The 18,167-nt window shown below is 40.8% G+C and overlaps 1 protein-coding gene across 3 annotated transcripts in view; it reads left to right on the top strand.

Annotated features, from left to right (window-relative positions):
* Nucleotides 1-4,909: 4,909 nt before the first annotated feature.
* Nucleotides 4,910-18,167, top strand: part of UBR2 (ubiquitin protein ligase E3 component n-recognin 2) — a 56,287-nt gene continuing 43,029 nt past the window's right edge. The window contains exons 1-6 of one of the 3 annotated variants that reach the window (XM_048299143.1): nucleotides 4,910-5,071; nucleotides 10,236-10,495; nucleotides 12,931-13,009; nucleotides 14,450-14,563; nucleotides 17,340-17,467; nucleotides 17,686-17,824. In XM_048299143.1, the coding sequence (XP_048155100.1) occupies nucleotides 4,994-5,071; nucleotides 10,236-10,495; nucleotides 12,931-13,009; nucleotides 14,450-14,563; nucleotides 17,340-17,467; nucleotides 17,686-17,824 (798 nt within the window). In that variant the 5' untranslated portion in view covers nucleotides 4,910-4,993. The remainder of the gene's footprint in view (nucleotides 5,072-10,235; nucleotides 10,496-12,930; nucleotides 13,010-14,449; nucleotides 14,564-17,339; nucleotides 17,468-17,685; nucleotides 17,825-18,167) is intronic. The other 2 variants (XM_048299142.1, XM_048299141.1) reach the window with 2 other exon arrangements.

Raw genomic sequence — 18,167 nt, 5'->3', positions numbered from 1 at the left:
TTCATCTTTTAATTAACATTATCACAGGCAAAATTCTATTTTGGTCAGCGTCATTTGTCATTGGAATTGGCAGTACAGAAATAAAAGAATTACCATCTGAATTTATCTGAAGACGATGAAGGAGATGGTGACTACAAACCTACCTCATCTGGCACTGAAGAGGAAGGGAGAGAAACCATGTAAATGATAATGGCTTTAAAAATTGTATTTGCTATGTAAAAATCACTACTTTGGTCATTCAGCATCTGCTAAACAAACAGTTTTATCAAAATTACTGTTACTGAAAATAAAAACCTGAATCCTATATTTAGACACATGCTTTATTTGGTGGAAAGGATTGCTGACCTAGGGAAGATTTAAGAGATACAAATGTATTTTCAAAGTGATGTTTTTAGATACAGATATGTACTATCAACTTCATGCAGCAAAATGCTGATCATTTGCTTTAATAGTTAAAACTCAAAAATTAAGTTGCAACTGCACCATTGTTTTAGTGAACAGCCAAGGAAGTAAGTGATTTTAAAATGTTTTTTAACAGTACCAGGAAATCTTTCAAAGAGAAGAGAAACATTTCTGAATCCTTCTCACAAGACTCACCTTTCATAATGATTGCCAGAAAACTCCATTAAATGGCATGTTGTTTTTCTGAGTCTATAAGGAAGACATCTATCCCTGCAGTCTAGATATGCAGTATTTTTCTATTTACATTCAAATTAATACAGTGATGTCAAATCGACTGCATCTAAGGTACAGTGAACACACCAGCAAACCAGCTGCTTAAAAATTCCCTCCAACATTCCTTTACCTTTTGATTTCATCCATTTCTAGTTGCAAATGCAACAGGCCCTGAAGATGATCATGTTCAAGCAGTATTCAGCCAGGATGACAATAATTACTGTGTGCTGAGCCCTCTCTGGAGCATGCTTTACTGGAGGTCCTTTCTCTTCCAAACCAGTTGGGCTTCAGCTTGGCTGCCATGGGTGAGTTCTGGTGCATCGAGAAGCAGTCTTCTAGTGGGTGTTTCACTAGTACCTTCTAAAACAGATTTTAGAAAGGAACCATCAGTCTCCATTGTGACAATTAATATTACCTCAATCATGCCTACTGTGCTGGTTTAGGATGGGGTAGAGTTAATTTTCTTCACAATGGCTGTATGGGGCTATCTTTTGGATTTGTGCTGAACACAGGGTTGATAATATGGAGATGTTTTTTGTTATTGCTGAGCAGGGCTCACACAGAGCCAGGGCCTTTTCTGCTTTTCATACTGCCACGCTAGTAAGGAAGTTGTGAGTGCATGGGAGATTGGGAGGAGACACAGTTGGCATAGGTGACCCCAACTGACCAAAAGGATATTCCAGACCAAAGGATGTTGTGTTCAGTTTATAAAGTGGGGGCAAAAGGAGGACGGGGGAACTTTTTGAGTGATGCTGTTTGTCTTCCCAAATAAATGTTACACGTGATTGAGCTCTGCTTTCCTGGAGATGACTGAACAGCTGCCTGCCCTTGGGAAGCAGTGAATTGATTCCTTGTTTTAATTTTATTTTATTTTTTTATTGTTTGTGAGTGCAGCTTTTGCTTTACCCATTAAATTTTCTTATCTCAACCCATGAGTTTTCTACCTTTTACTCTTCCAATTCTCTCCCCAGTCCTACTGGTCAGGTGGTAAGCAAGTGGCTGTGTGGTGCTTGGTTGCTGGCTGGGGTTAAACCATTTAATGGATGTATTTAACAGATACAGCATTTATTAAAAATACTGGACCTCAATTAAGTGAATTGATCCCCAGTCAAAGTATCATTTAGGTTTTGGTTTCTTTTTTTTTTTCTTTCCTTTGTTTTTAATGGCAGAGGCAAGCAGTGCTTGAACAGGCAGGTCAGAAAGAGATATAGATGGCATCTGCATCTTTCATAATCATAGTCTGTAGCATTCTGTAGTCCGTTTTGTGTGTTGAAAGCATGATGAGACGCAGAAACATCTCAGCTAGAGCAGAGAAATGCTATGAAGGTTTACTGTTAACCCTGCTGAAATATTAGAATTGTCTAGATTTCTTTTTTTCAGTTTCTATCTGATAATAGACTTGGTAAGAGTTAGGCTTTTTGGCAGAAGATAAAGGCAGTCTCCTCAACCTTAATTATTAGTCCTGAATTTGAATAGTATCTTTGCTTATGAAGTAAATGACATAGGCTAAAAGTTATGGAAAATTCTTCCCGAAGTTGTAAAAATGATACTCAGGAAGTTGTTATGTTCATATTGAAATAATGGCTTTGCTGGCTAATTTCTGTTTGGGTTGACCACTTTGCTAGGTAAAATAAAATGCCTTTCACATTAATAAACTCCAGAATTTTTCTAACATTTTCTTCATGCAGCCCAGAAAGAGAAACAATTAAGTCATACAGCTTTCTTTCACCCTGTGCTGTGTTCCAAAGAAGATTCATGTTCTGTATTCCTTAGGCATGCACAGTGCATGAATGAGGAACAGTGTGGGCTTTGCTGATCTTCTAAGGAATATGTAATTATTTTCTGTGTTTTAAGAACAATTACTTAAGAAGCGGCAAAGGAGATAAAAATAAGTACAGTAAAAATATGTACCTTGCATATTGGAAGGGTACATACAAAAGGAAATTATGCTTATTCTTAGAATATTAGGAGGTGAAAGTAATATTCTCAAAGCCATCCTTTTACCATTCAGTGATTCCCTCAGAGCACTGGCTAAACCCATCTTTTTTAGTTCTTGCAGTTAATCTTTCCAGATGTGTGTGTTCCCTCAATCTCAAAATTCCCCAAAACTCCCAAACCCAATGTGTAAGTCAGTGAGATGATGTATAAGTCCTTGAGGTTTCAGAGACAAGTGTGAGTAACACACAAACATGTGGTGCTGCCCTCTGATGCAGGGAATGTTCAATCTCCACAAGAGGAACTGGATGATGGCATGCAGCCCACCTTCCTTCTTATATCAATGGATGGCCATAGATATATTTGTTCCTGCTTGCACAGATGTAAGATAATGTATCTCCCTTGGGAAACTCAATATGTAATTATTAATTGAGGGGAGAATGAGGAGAAGGGAGAGGAAAGGAGATAAAAAAGGGAAGAAGCAACTATGCATACTCACTATGAGAATGCTTACAAAGTTTTAAGGAATATAAGATGTGAAGTGGCATTCACTTTCAATGCACAGCTTTGCTGTAACTCAGCACTGTTTGGCAAAGGTAACATTTATAGCTGCCTGCAGCTAGTACTGCAGGCAATTACAACTTGCTCTGCCTTTCCTGCCTGCTTATTTCCCTCCCATGCATTGTCTAGATTTGGAAGTGTAAATTCTCCAGAGCAGAGGCTTCCTCGGCAAAATTTGCTGGCTTAGGCTCCTGCCGGGTGGGTCCTTACCTCAGCCATGAAGGCTGACAGGAGGTGCAAGGTAGAAATAGTATTCAGTTTGTGCATGATGCTTAGGTCTATGCAGAAGTTGCCAGCAAGTGAAGGAAGGTGTGTTTTTAAACCTCAGCACACTCGGGTGCCCCATGGCTGCATGCACGGCCAGACAGGTCTGCTTGGTTTGGGCCCAGCTGTAATTACAGAGGTGCAAGGCAAGCCCATGGGTACAGCAGTGGTACAACAGGTTTTCAGAAAGGCCTCGTAAGATGCTGAGCCTGTGTGTGCGGAAATGGAGTTATGGAGGATGATTGTTTGCTGGCTTCGGTGGTGGTGACTTGTTTTTGAGACTCAGACCTGCATCCCCACTTGAGTGAGCAAGCCACGCCTCAGCTTGGGTGGCCCTCTGGAAGCTGAGCAACCGAATTTATAGCTTCTGCTATTTAGTAACATTTGTCTTAAAGCCGTAGTTGCCCGGTGCATATAATTTACCGTCTTATTTTCTTTCCACCTTCATGAGATGTGGGAGCCTCCCAGGAAGCTCTCACTGCCCACTGGCAGTGTTGACAAGAGCATTTCAGCTGAGGGGGACACCCAGCTTTGCCAGCCGCACTGGAGGTGCCCCCAGTCCCACATATTGCTTTGCACTGGGGGAGACTGGTGGGCAACAAGCTGGGGGTCAACAAGCTGGTGGTGCTGGTGTTTAACAAGCTGTCCATGAGCCAGCGGTGTCCTTGTAGCCAAGGTGGCCAACAAAATCCTGGGGTGCATTAGGTAGGGCATTGCCAACAGGTGAAGGGAGGTGATCCTGGCCCTCTGTTCAGCACTGGTGAGGCCACATCTGAAGTGCTGTGTCAAGTTCTGGGCTCCTCAGGACTAGAGAGATGTGGAGCTCCTGGGGCAGGTCTAGTGGAGGGGCAACAACAATTGAGAGACTCAGTTTGGGATCTCTCTTATGAGGGAGCTGGGCCTGTTCACCCTCAAGAAGAGACAACTGAGAGGGGACCTCATCAATGTCTGTAAGTATGTGAAGGGAGGGTGTCAAGAGGATGGAGCTGGGCTCTTCTCAGTGGTTTTGAGCAATAGGATAAGAGGAAAGGAGTAGAAACTGATGCAAAGAAGTTCCACCTGAACATTAGAAAGAACTTTACGGTGCAGTGACCGAGCACTGGAACAGATTGCTTAGAGAGACTGTGAAGTCTCCCTCACTGGAGATACTCAAGAACAGTCTGGATGCAATCCTGTGCCACGTGCTCTGGGATGACCCTGCTGGAGCAGGGAGGTTGGACCAGATGAGCCACTGTGGTGCCTTCCAACCTGACCCGTCCTATGATCCTGGGATTCTGTGAGGCGAGAGGGGCAGACGGCCCGCGGAGGCGGCCGGGGGGCGGGTACCGACCGCCGGCCTGGCCCCGCAGGTCCCGCAGCGCGGCCCCAAGCACGGAGCGCCGTGTCCCGGCCGAGCAGTGCCGGGGAAGGACTGCAGCCCCCAGAACGCGGCGCGGCAGCCGGTGACGTGCGGGAGGCGGGGCGGAAGTGTGTGTTCCCCGGGCTGGGCGGCCGCCCGGGCCCCGTTCCGGCTGTCCTGGCCTCGGCCTCGGCGGCGCGGGGCAGGGGGCGGGAGAAGATGGCGGCGGACGTGGAGGCGGAGGTGCAGGCCATTGACAAGAGCCTGCTGGAGTGCTCCGCCGAGGAGATCGCCGTGGTGAGGCGGCGGGCCCGGCGTGGGGAGGGAGTGGGGGCTCGGAGGCCGCGGGAGGCACCGGCCTTGGGAGCCGTTCCCGGGGCCGGGGCGAGGCCGCTCCGCGGGGCGAGCGGGCTCTCCGGGAGGGGGTGTCCCTGCCGGGGCTGGCTCTGAGGGCACCCCCGGCCGGCAGCGGCGTCCCGCTGTGCCCTGAGCCCGCTGTTGTCGCCAGCGTCGCTGTTGCAGCAGCCGAAATCCATGGCAGCGATCATCCAGCTTTTCCTGTTGTGCCGGCTGGCGCAGGTGGCTCCCTGGAAGCCGCCTGGACGTGGCCATCCCCTGCCGGGGGCGGCCGGGCATCTCGCCCCTTCCTTAACCGCTTCCTGAAGTTACGTTCCCCCGCCTCTGCTGCCCTTTCGCCTCTCTCTGCCGGCAATCACGCCTAGACCTGAGGCCATCCCCCCCTCTATTAATTTGGGTGGATGTCTGACCCCACATATGCTTTACAGTGTTGAAGTGCCATTACAGGATTTTTTCCTTCCTCCCCACTATTTAAGATGCTGTTCTGGCAAAAGCTTGCAGTAGTTAATCTTAGGATTATTAGAATGGGATATTTGTAGAGGAAATATTAGTAAAAATCAGTGTAACGTTTGAAGGAATCTACTTCTGTTTATGTACTTTTCCTGCTCTTATAAAGAGTAGTTGGAAGAGGAATGTAGTCTCGAGGGTAAAGTCTTCAGAAGAACTTTTGTTTTCTGGCATAAATGCTTGTCCATTTAGACACTTGGGCATTTGAGGAACTGGATGCATATGTTAAAAGTATTGAGACTGCTCATGTGCATATCTGTAGGATAAAACCTTGAAGAGCTGTCTGTGTCTCAATGGGAATTACCTTGGCTGCTTTCCAAATGAAAATGAAAGAATGCTATAATTCAGATTATCCTCAGATTATGCTTGTGTATCTTCAATGCAGACAAAGGTATGATTAGATGGGCAAATGTGCACACTTAGCAATATCCTAGCTAGTTTAGCTCCAGGATTAGTCTTCCTTCCTCTCTACAGCAAACCAAACAGTACCATCAAACATTTGTAAAGTAGTCCAAATTGAGCCCAAATTACCTCGTCTGTGTGAGTAGCAGATGGCTTTTTTGGGTCACACCATAGGTAAACTCAAGGCAATCATGCACCCAGTGGAATGCATTTAGGAATTTGCTGTAGGTAGAAGTGCCAACTTAAATGTAGTCAATTCCTACTCATTTTTATTATCTGTCAGCACCTGCATAAGCTCCAATTCTGAAATCTATCATTCGAATCTACAGTGTGGTTTTTCTGCCTCCTTTGCTGATCGCCCAGTATTAACAAAACAAATGCCATCCCAAAGCAATAGTTGCAGCACTTAGGGCTTCAGCTTCTCATGGCAACAACTTAATGATAAACTTCCAAAGAACACAAATAGCAAAAAAAAGTTCTCTTTTACATAACATGAGCCTACATTGCAATTATTTTTTTGTGTAGCTAAAAAAAAGCCATAAATTGTACCTTTTAGCTTTTGAGACAGGGAAGTGAGTTGTTCTATGGCTTATTAGTATTCTGCGTTTTGTTCTGGTATTTCTTACTTAGATGTGGATTTAATGGAAACCGGGATGATCCATTAGGTATTTACTTACGTAAGGTGTCGTTTGATCAATGCTTTGCACATTTTTTTTTTTCCCAGGGCAGTTAAAGTTGGTACAGGAGAGTGAGTGTGAGGAGGGAGGAAGTGAAGAGGAATACACTTCCCTTTTTGATAAAAACCTCTCTTGGGAGAGTAGAATATTGGCTTTTCTTGTGTGTGATTTCAGGTTAGAAGATAGACAAATACTAATTGAAAACTTGCCTAAATGCAGAATGCTTTTGCTGAAGAACAAATTCCAAAGTTCTGAGTAGTTTTTCTGGAGTTCAGTGCTCCCCAGGTAGCAGTTTAGAAAGGCAGTGCTACATATGTATACCTATGTATATATTTCTATTAACAGACCTGTGAGTTGCCTTCCTGGCAGCTCTTAGAGTCACATCTGTTTCCTTGTCCTAGTAGCCTGGATTTCCTTCTGATATTATTTCATCCAGGATCTGATTTTCAAAACTGTATGCACAGTTATGTGTATAGAACTGCTCCACAAACGGATTTAGGTGTGATGACGTTCATCGTTGCCACACCTAACTTTCAGACAACTACTCCCAGGATTTTTGGGATGGGAAAGCCATTTACTCCAGGAGCAAGAATTTTCTCTGCCTAGGTATGTGTCTGAGCTTGTAGTGTAGCTCGTATGCACTGTGTATTTTTTAGACAGAAATTAGTAATGTACTGCTGAATTAAAAGACTGAAGTTAAAGATATTTTGCTGAAAAAATGCTTCAGTTTAATAACTAGTATTATGTCATAGTATATGCCATAGAAAATAATGTGAAAACAAGCTTCTTAAATGGAAATCATGGAAAAGATTAAGTCACTGCCATTGTGATTGGGTCAGTTCCTGGCAGTAGTAGCTATCTGGCAAAACTGATGAAAGGAGAGGAAAAGATGAATGAACTGGTGGGAAAAATACAATTCTTGTTGATGAAAGCTATACATCTAAATTTTTTATTTCTGTGGTATTCTCTGAATCCTGATGGGAATGGTGAGATTATCTGTGAACTAGGTTCTTGGCTATGGCTTTTTGGCGACCTTTTTCCCTGGACTTCCTTGGAAAAAAACTGGGCTTTGACCATCAAAGCTAGATGAATATAGAAAGACTTAGCAGATCAATCATGATTCTAAGTCAAACTTAGGAAAAGAGAGGTGAAGAAAGCACGCTGACAAATTAGGGTTTTTTAAACTATCAAGTTCTACTTTAGAAAAACATAGCTAGTAAGTGAAACTACTACAATATATTAAAAAAAAAGGCAAAAATGCAGCCAGTCTGCACAGATGCTCAGCTGACTCTGAATGTCTGTATCCCAAGGAACTTAACTACAACTGTGTTAGCTCGAACATAAGTTCTTTAGAGTAAGTTATAAATAATTCAGAGTAAATCAAGCTCTAACATTTGATCACCAAATCCATTTATTTTGGTATAATTAATTCTGGGTTTTCATATACAGTTTTAGGGTGATTCTGAACTCTTTTCCAGAAGTTGCCGGGGGGTATCTGGTTGTCACATTTACAATGAGAAATGGCATGCTGAAGCTGTTTATGTAACACAGGATTTAATCAGTGGACACTTGCAGTATGTGCTTGCTTTCATTTATTATAAAAACCTTGCAGTCTTAATTTACAGTTTAAATCTTTCTAAATTTGTAATCCACAAAGCAGAAACAAAACAAATGTTGTCCTAGAGGATTTTTTTTATTCTGTGTGTATATACCAGGAGAAAAAAAACCTAGGAGAAGCTGTGAGTTTTTAAGTGGCTTAGGGCAGTTCAGTAGTTTGATGCCTTTTAAAAACTGCCAACGTTGTTTTTTACAATTGATTGACTAAAAGAATTGTAGTGAGTTGACCTTGGCTGGGTGCCAGGTACCCACCAAAGCTGCTCTCTCACTCCCCTCCTCAGCTGGAGAGGGGAGAGAAAATACAACAAAAGGCTTGTGGTAGAGATAAGGAGCAGGAGAGATCACTCAGCAGTTACTGTCATGGGTAAAACAGACTCGACTAGGGGAAAAATTTATTTAGTTTATCAGCCATCAAATCAGAGTAGGGTAATGACAGAGAAAACCAAATCTTAAAAACACTTTCCCCCCATCCTTCTCTTCTTCCCTGGCTCAATTTCACTCATGTTTTCCCTACCTCCTCCCCTGAGCAGCACAGGGGGTTGGGGAATGGGGGTTGTGGTCAGTTCCTCACATGTTGTCTCTGCACTCCTTCCTCCTCAAGGGGAGGACTCCTCACATCCTTCCTCTGCTCCAGTGTGGGGTCCCTCCCACGGGAGACACCCCTCCATGAATTTCTCCAGTGTGAGTCCTTCCATGGGCTGCAGTTCTTCATGAACTGCTCCAGCCGGGGTCTCTCACAAGGGGCGCAGTCCTTCAGGAACAGGCTGCTCCAGAGGGGGTTCCCCGTGGTGTCACAAGTCCTGCCAGCAAACTGGCTCCAGCATGGGCTTCTCTCTCCATGAGGCCACAGGTCCTACCAGGAGCCAGCTCTGACATTGGCTTCCTACTGTGGAGGCACAGCCTCTTTTGGGCATCCAGCTGCTCTGGCATGGGATCCCACATGGGCTGCAGGTGGATCTCTTCATGCCTCTGAACCTCCATGGGCTGCAGGGGGATCTCTGCTCTGGTGTCTGGAGCACCTCCTGCCCCTCCTTGGTGCGCTGATTTTGGGGTTTGCAGAGCTCTTACTCTCCCATATTCTCACTCACATTTCCCAGCTGCTATTGCTCTCTTTTTGTCCCCTTAAATCTGTTATCCCTGAAGTGCTGCTGCTGTTTCTGATGGGCTCAGCCTTGGCCAGCTGTGGGTCCATCTTGGAGCCATCTGGTGTTGGCTCTCTTGGACCTGGGGGAAGCTTCTGGCAGCTTTAATAGAAGCCAGCCTGTAGCCGCCTTGCTACCAAAACATTGCCACACAAACCCTCTGCAAGAATTCATGGATCTAACATCACACTTGAAATAGTAATTTAGATGGGTTATTTTGGTAGCAGGAGAAACCAAAACTCTCTCATTTTCACAGGTGATTTGTTGAAATTGAATTGGAAAGGGACTGTTACCTAATGCTGTGTTTGCTTTTCTCCGTGTACTTTTTGTCTCTGTTCCTTGCCAACTCCAGGCTCCTGCTGATCCTCTCTGTCCCAAGCTGGCAGCATTTGTCTGCACTCCAGAGCAATGCAACCAACATAGTCTAGGCCGTATCCTAAAAGTCACTGCCAACATTTTACTGGTCACTCATCCTGGAGGAAAATTTTAATGAATTTTTCTCTTAAATCTTGTGGTTTTGAGAAGAATTTTTTATGTCAAAAGGATAAAATGTGTGAGCAGGGAAACAAATTATTCCTTTCCTAATGCCTGTCTTTTGTGATCATTTAGATTTAACACTTAGAAGGAAGCATGACTTTCTAGTTTTGCAATGCTATTTTAGGTATTTCATTTAGAAATAAAATAATCTAAATGGATAGAACTGTGTTTGGTGTTTTTATTAATGAAGAATTTGTGTTCTTGTTTCTTCTAATATAAAAGAAATGGCTGCAAGCAAATGACCTTCAGAAAGAAGTATACCAGCATCTGGCCTATTATGTACCAAAAATTTACTGCAGGGGTCCCAATCCTGCCCCTCAGAGAGAAGACATGCTGGCACAACATGTTTTGCTGGGACCAGTGGAATGGTATCTTTGTGGTGAAGATCCTGCATTTGGTTTTCCAAAGCTTGAGCAAGCAAACAAACCTTCCCACCTCTGTGGCCGTGTTTTTAAAGTGGGGGAGCCTACGTATTCTTGCAGGTAGATCAACTTAACATTGTGAAGTATTTATAATTTGTGAAGTCATGGAACATTTTTCAGCAATAATATAGTCCTAATGAAAAGTTAATAGCTGAAATGTATTTTTAAAGTAACCTTGCAGTCTTTCATGACAGGTGGGATCAGGGGAAAATTAACACGCTACAGGTGTTTAAATGGGAAAATATTAATTAGTATAATGTACTAATTCATGTAAACTAATGTTTTCTGTACAAAAGCAATGAAAGATTAAGAAAGGAGTTGGGGTGACCTATCAGAGTGATTTAAGGGCATTAATCAGAAGTATGTGGGCATGTGTGTATATTTTGGATGTTTAATATCAGCTGTTTCTGTTGATCCTTTATTTTAGACCTCTTTCTGTGACCTGCTAAACCTATCTATCAGATGCTTAAACAAGCGTACCAGCTTCTAGTTCTTCCCCTACCTCTCTATCTCTAGATCTCTCTAAAAATACTTTTACTTTGAAAGAGAACAGGAAGTTCCTAACCAATTACAAGTATTTAAACAAATCTTCAGTTTTAAGCCCGTTGTATTACTAGCTGTAGGTTCATTTTTGTCTTCTATTTTCTGAACTGCTTGCAGTTTGTTTGTGTCACAGATTCCTCTCATTTTGTCTGGTTTCTACCACTCACTGAAACACTTGGTGAGGTGACGTGGGGATAGAATGTCTCTCTAATTTCAAGGGTTTATTTATCTGGGTTTCCATCCCCTCATTTACAAGGAGAGAATGATTGTGGAAGAATTTTTCTTTTTAGTGCTCTCCTCTTCTAGAAACATAATACCTTAGTGGCCTTTGGGTTTGAAAATGCTTTGAGACCTCTTTATAATTAGAGGGATAAGATTAAACTGGTGGGTACTTTAGATACGTATTGAGTTGTTGGTCTTGAAAAAGCAAGTGTGTTTAGAAGAAAATTACAGAATTCCCAATGTTTTAATTGCTTCATATGAACAGTATTTGATCATTAACATGCTAAGGATGGAGTCCCTCTCTTCTTTTTTTTGATCAGGAAACATTTGATTCTTGTTGTGTGTTAATTTTCTTTAACTTAGAGCTCGTAATGAAGAATAATGAGAGTTTAATTTAAGCTTTTGTGGAATACAGCAAAGAATTATTTTCCAAGTCCACTTTAAAAGCAGTGGATTTTCTGTGCAGTTGTGCCACTTACAGGTCTGCATCTGCTTTAGGTATAGGCACAGTTACTTGTTTAAGAAATTACTTGACAAGTGGTACTGAATTTGTAAGTACGCTGCCACAAGTTTAGAGCTCTGAAGAATCAACATTCAATATTGTAGAACTGATCTACCAAATCCTGCAGGCACATCAGGCACATTGTTGTGTTCAATGGTGGCTTGGGGTTTGTTTGTTTGTTATTGTTTTTGTTTGGTTTGTTTTGCTTAATTAAAAAAAATGCCATGAACATAAACTATTCTAAAACAGTAGAGCTTTGTATAATTTTCCTTTGACACTTTCACCTTTAGCGGCTTCTCTGGAGAAACCAAATATGCATAGAAAGTCATGCATAGAAAGTCATAGTTGCTTGATGATCTTTCCATCATTTATTTGGTTAAATGAAATTAGGAGAATTTTTGATAATATGATTTCATGTGATCTCTAGTGTTTTCTTTTGAACAAAATAAGTTGTTTCTCTGAATTCTGGTTTTAGTAATAATCATGAGACACACATTCACCTGCTATTTATTTTTACATTGCAAAGCCTGGCTCCCTTAATCTTGAGGTGCCTTGAAGTCAGTTGCATTACATAAGTTCCTGTATTTTCAGTGTTTTTCAGGGAGACAGTTAAATATAATACATAATTGTCTAATTTGTTTAGCCCATTTGAGTAGAAATATTCCTTCTAATACAGCAGTCTTTGTATACAGGACCTTATTAGGGTCTCTGATCTCCTGGTTGAGAAAATTGTGTTCTTGCAGCTCTTCAGTGAGCTTGGAAGCAGAGGTTTGATTCAGTCTGTTGTGTGTGATCTTTCTTCCCAATATTCAGTTAAAAATGTCTTCTCTGATTGCTGGAGATCATTAGTGCTGGTACACTGTACTCGAGAGAACTTTCTTGGGTTTGTACTGTTTGCCTGTCCTGGGTCATGTGATTCTTCTGTTTACTTGCCTGTATACTTGTCTCACATCTTGAAGGCAATGTCTGTATTACCCAGCTAGGCCTACTACCTACTATATACCTACTACACAATATTTTAAAGCCTCTTCTCTTGTGATAACAGATTTTTTTCTATTTCATTTGTTTCGCCTCTTTGAAAGCCATCCCTTTCCTCTTTCAGAGTAATATATATGTTAGAAGGTTTCTATTGGGGATATTTGAAAATTACCTATTATAAAATGTGTAATTAAAGGCAAAAGCAAGTGTTTAATGTTTTTTTTTTTCTTTCTGTTTTTGCTGTTCTCAGAGACTGCGCAGTTGACCCAACTTGTGTGTTGTGCATGGAATGCTTTCTTGGAAGCATTCACAGAGAGCACCGATACAGGGTTAGTGGTCCTGCAGGAGTGTATGACACATTCGTAATGACTTTGTGTGTGTGTGTGAAACAGTTTCAAGTGTAAGAATGTATACATTATTTCCAACAGCTGAATGAACACAAAGTTAAGAATGTCTGCAGTAATCCTATGTGAACTCGAGTGTTTTGATCTGAGTGTAATTTCTGGAAGTTAGCACTTTAAAATATTGAGCAATTAAATTTTATGTGCAAGACTTATGCTTACAAATGTATGTTATTTTTAACACATGCCCTTTAGTGAATTTTACAGCTTTAAACTTGGGTTTTGAATTGTTTTGACTTTTGTGTTTGACTGTTTTTAAAAGCTATTGAAAAACCTTTATTAAGAAGCCACTTCTATTTAAAGCTTAAACATAAAGTTGAAGTAGAAAGCTGTAAATGCTGCTTATTTTAGTAATATACTGGTATTAGTAGTACAGATTAGTTTAAAAGAGCCCTGCAAACAAAGTCAAGAAGGCCTTGGTGTGTTTTTAAACTAATAAGTTAATTGAAAACTACCAGTGCAGCCTTTCTGTAAATCTGTTTATTACAATACTGCACTGCTGTTAATGTACATCTGTTCACTACATGGTTACATTGAACACTAGGATTCAGGAAAAAACTCCCAAGTACAACAACTTGCGTCAAGAAACCCAGCCAGATTTGATGATATCAGCTTACTTCTTGGATGTAGGTTTTTACTTTTCAAGCCTATTGAATTAACAGATCTAGTTAACATCCAAAAGTGTAAGCAAATGTTCTTTCAAATGTCCATCTAGTTTAGTTGATACTGTAAGATGTGCCTGTATGTATAGAGTATATCAAGTATGCCAAAAAGAGGTGAAAGAAGAATTCTTCTATGAATCAGTTAATAGTTGTGATTCAAAAGGAGTATTATTACACTTATTAGCTTGAGGTGGTCTTTAAAATAGATTTTATTTTAACAGTGTAAATATATCATTAAAATTTTCCAATGCTTTTTTTCTGTGCTTACCTATGTGAAAAATTTACGTCTCTCAATTCATTTTGTCATAAAGCACATCTTTTACTCACTGTATGCCATGTGAAATGATTTAGCTTTGTTCAGATTAAAAATGTGAGAACTGGGCGTAGTACAGATGCCATGGCAAGTAATAGATTCAGAAAATCTGAAAACTAGGAAAAGCCCAGAGCCTTCATGTGGGGCAGAATGGAGGTGTTTGAGGATGTTTTGTTTAGGGTTTTTTCTTTTTCTTTCACACTGAGGAGGTAGACAAGCTTCCAGTTGTTGTGATAGTAGACATGGTTTCACTGTTATTTTAATAGGGTGCTGTCTAAAGCTATCAGGTGTTGTGATCATGCTTTTGTAGTATAGCTGTGACTACTAATTTTTTAATGTGCATATATGTATATGCATATTCACATGAACTGCTTTGTTTTTAAATAATTTTAGATGACAACATCAAGTGGAGGAGGTTTCTGTGACTGTGGTGATACAGAAGCTTGGAAGGAAGGTCCTTACTGTCAAAAGCATGAACTTAACACTTCAGAAACTGCAGAAGAAGAGGTAATTACAGTTGAGGCATCATGTTTCAAAACATTGTTAACTGTGTATGTATGTGTGTATATATAAATCATTCACATGAGGTTATTTTTAGTCTTGTGTACTCTGCATGAGAGGCCGTAGCAACTTCAATAGTAATATTTGAACCACAGTGTTAGACAAAAATCAGTGTCTTAAGAAGTTCCCTGGAATTTTATTTTCTGCTTAAAGGCTTCATTTTGTATGTTCTTGGTCACCTCTGCAGCTGTAGTTCTGTTTCATTGTTTTTCTGCATATTCTCAGAGGTCAAGGGATTCTGCCACATGGAAAAAGAAAAACCTGTATGTAATCATGTGCACCAAGAAGCCAAATTCAGCTGTCTGTGCAACAAATATTCTGATTCTTACCAAAGTAAAGTGCACAGATTTTAAAAAATCAAAATACCTTGCTGTCACAGGAAGAGGTCTCTAAAAGCTTGTTTGGTATGAAGAGGGAAAATAGAGAACACATCTTCACCACAGAATCATAGCATAACAACTTGGACATATTAAATGCAAGAAGACATGCCACATCGTACAGGAGGAACTCAAGCTCTTGGACTAACCACTGCAAAACACTATTGTTGTTAAAACTTTACATATGTTCAAAACCAAATTTAACGTGGTTGTGGAGGGAAAAATTACCAATGGCCATTTAAAATTGTAGGAACCATCTTTGATGTGGGAAGTGTTAGTGTCTTAAGTTTCTGGGGACTAGAGAAACATTCTGTCTTCTGCTTATACTCTTCTTACCTGTTATTACATCTCTGGAATGACTGTGGCTAACTGGGCTTCTGACCTAGCCACTCACATCTGTCCTTACATAGTATAACTTCTGTGAAATTTTTTAAAAGGGAAAATATAAGGAGAGCTTTTGTAGTAATTTTGCTGATCTGACGGTTTTAAGTGAAGCAACTGTAATGGTATTTTCAGTGACAATGGTCCTTCTAAAATCTGTTCTCACTCTCTCAGCCCAAAGACTCTAGCAGTGCTGCTGGACTCACCACTTGGTCTACATGCCAGTTTACATTAGTCAGCAGCCTTAGGAAACTCTTGTTGTGAAATCTTGAGTGGCCTGCTACTTCTGTGCCCAAAGACACTCACACAGCGAGTGTGCCTGACAGAGAAATCAAGGTTCTGGGCAGGCTTTGTGTTTATTCCCCATAAACCATGGAGATTGAGGTCTCTTACGCAGTGTTGCGTTCAAGGCAGATTAAGGATGATTTGTTGAGCATTATTGGAGCCTGTTTTCTGCCTTGCCCAGGTATGTGTCTTGGTTGAAAGTGCTGGGAATGGAGGGAGAGCTACTGCTTATGGTTTGCCTTTGCTTTTGGTGGCTGATAGTTCTCCGTACCCTGGATAACTTTTAAATGAAAGGAAAAATAAAAAGAGAAATGCAGTTGTTACCGCTCTTGTAAAGCTTCCAAAGAGTCGTGGGGTGTAAGGGATAAACTTTACTAATACAGGTGAATTGCTGACTGTCAAAAGCCTCCTGTAGATGATGGAGAGTTGAGAAAAGATTATTGTGGCCATTTTTATACAACCTAAGCTGTAGTGAAACACAAAATTTAGTGTTAGGTAATCCTAAACTAGAAATTGGGCCACTGTTAAATATTTTAATTGGCTAACCATTACACATACTTCAGAATATCAAATGATGAATCGAGTCAGTGACCCAGTGTATAGTGTATGTCCAGGTGACCTGCAGGCCATGCAGCGTTCCCTTTCCAGGTTTGTAGAAGAGGAACTAATTGTTCTCAAAATTTTGATATAGTAAAAGACAGCTTCCTTAAGAAAAGAGGTTTATAATGTTTTCTATTCACAATCCTTGAAATGGACTGGAGAGAAATGGCAGTGGTACCTGCAGTATCTTATTCAGAGGTGCCAGTGTTTCTCATTTGCCGCTCCAAAAAGTAGTCCATTCAACTTGGCAGACTGAGGCAGCTCTCCTCTTCCTCCCCCTCCTCATTCCCATTCCCACACTGCAGCAGCCTCCATTCTGCTCTGGCACAGAGAGCAGGAATAGTTTGTAGGGGCTGTTGCAGTTGTCAAACAGAGAGCACAGAATGGGCACAAATGGGTGCATGGTCCACAGACAAAAGGGCAGCAGCTCTCTGTGAGCAAGACTGAGATGTGGACAGATCATTATGAAACACCTATTTACATTTCAGCAGTTAATTATTTATATAGCACAGCATAGGAGAGACGTGCATCATAAATCATGATGCCAGTGTGCTGCATGTTGTATAAGCTTGGATAGATAAGACTTATGCCTTTTAATGCATGCTGCATATAAAACAGGACAAGAGATGCATGGTCATTTGTATTCTGCAGTTTACTAATATTGATAAGTGGAACAAAAGATACAGGGATTTGAAGTTATGGTTTTGAAGGCATAGCAGAAGAAGCAGATTTTAATACAGCAGAGGTTAAAAGTTCTTTCAAAGATCTATCTTAAAAGGTGTGCAGGAGTGAGAACAAGGGGAGTGAGAATGGAAGAATGTGTGAAAATGTAAATGGGTGATCAGAGGCAAGTTAACATTCAGGTACTGTATGTTAGATTAGAGCTTTGGTGACTGTCAGTGTAGAACTGGAAGAAGAAAACAGGATGATTATTGACTGTTCCTTTCAACTGAAAAGTCATTTAAAGAAAGACCTCATTAAAGATGCTTACATCATCTTTGATAAGGAGAGGTGCAAATTTGACAGGTTGTTTTGAATGTCATTTAATTTCTCATTTGCTATTTATACTTACTTCCCAGGATCCTCTTGTGCACTTACCAGAAGATATGGTAGCAAGAGCTTATAATATTTTTGCCATCACATTTAAATACGCAGTAGATATATTAACATGGGAAAAGGAAAATGAATTGCCTGGACTAGAAATGATGTAAGTATAATATTTGTCTTCTGCCTTTTAAAGGCTTACATATGTTTGCAGTTGAAAATGCAAGTTCTGATTTTAAGAATCTTTTCTTCCTTTCCTAAAATTGTCAGAAATATTTTTGTATACAATAATTGCAATAGACTTGTATTTCTCATATTTTTTACTTTGCTTTTGCTTTTAACATTGCTTTGAATGACATAAATTCAATCCTTGCTTTGAAGTGAGAAGAGTGACACTTACTATTGCATGCTGTTTAATGATGAAGTCCATACCTATGAGCAAGTTATTTATACCCTTCAGAAGGCTGTCAACTGCACACAGAAGGAAGCCATTGGTTTTGCAACAACAGTAGATAGAGATGTAAGTGAATGAATTGTTAGAACTTTTAATTACCTTGACCTAATGTTTGTTTTATGACTATACTTACTTTAGTCTGTTTTCCCAAAGCATGTGGTTGATGTGAGTCTGTGAGTCCTGTGTGTCACACCACCCTAGAATGTCTTAATACTAAATACTAAATGTCCTAGTGCCTAAATACAATTTGGCTAGTTCAAACCAGACCTGATACTGAATATATGTTTCAATGTAAATGTATTCCAGTAAGTCTTGTAAGTGTAAATACCAAGGTGTTTCTTACTCCTCTGTCTAGGACAGGCAGTAGCTTTGGCCCTTCCCTTACTGAACCAGGGAGCTGGCATTGAAA

The sequence above is a fragment of the Corvus hawaiiensis genome, chromosome 3 (assembly GCF_020740725.1).
Source record: "Corvus hawaiiensis isolate bCorHaw1 chromosome 3, bCorHaw1.pri.cur, whole genome shotgun sequence".
Lineage (NCBI taxonomy): Eukaryota > Metazoa > Chordata > Aves > Passeriformes > Corvidae > Corvus > Corvus hawaiiensis.
This window is presented reverse-complemented; position numbering and strand designations above follow the sequence as displayed.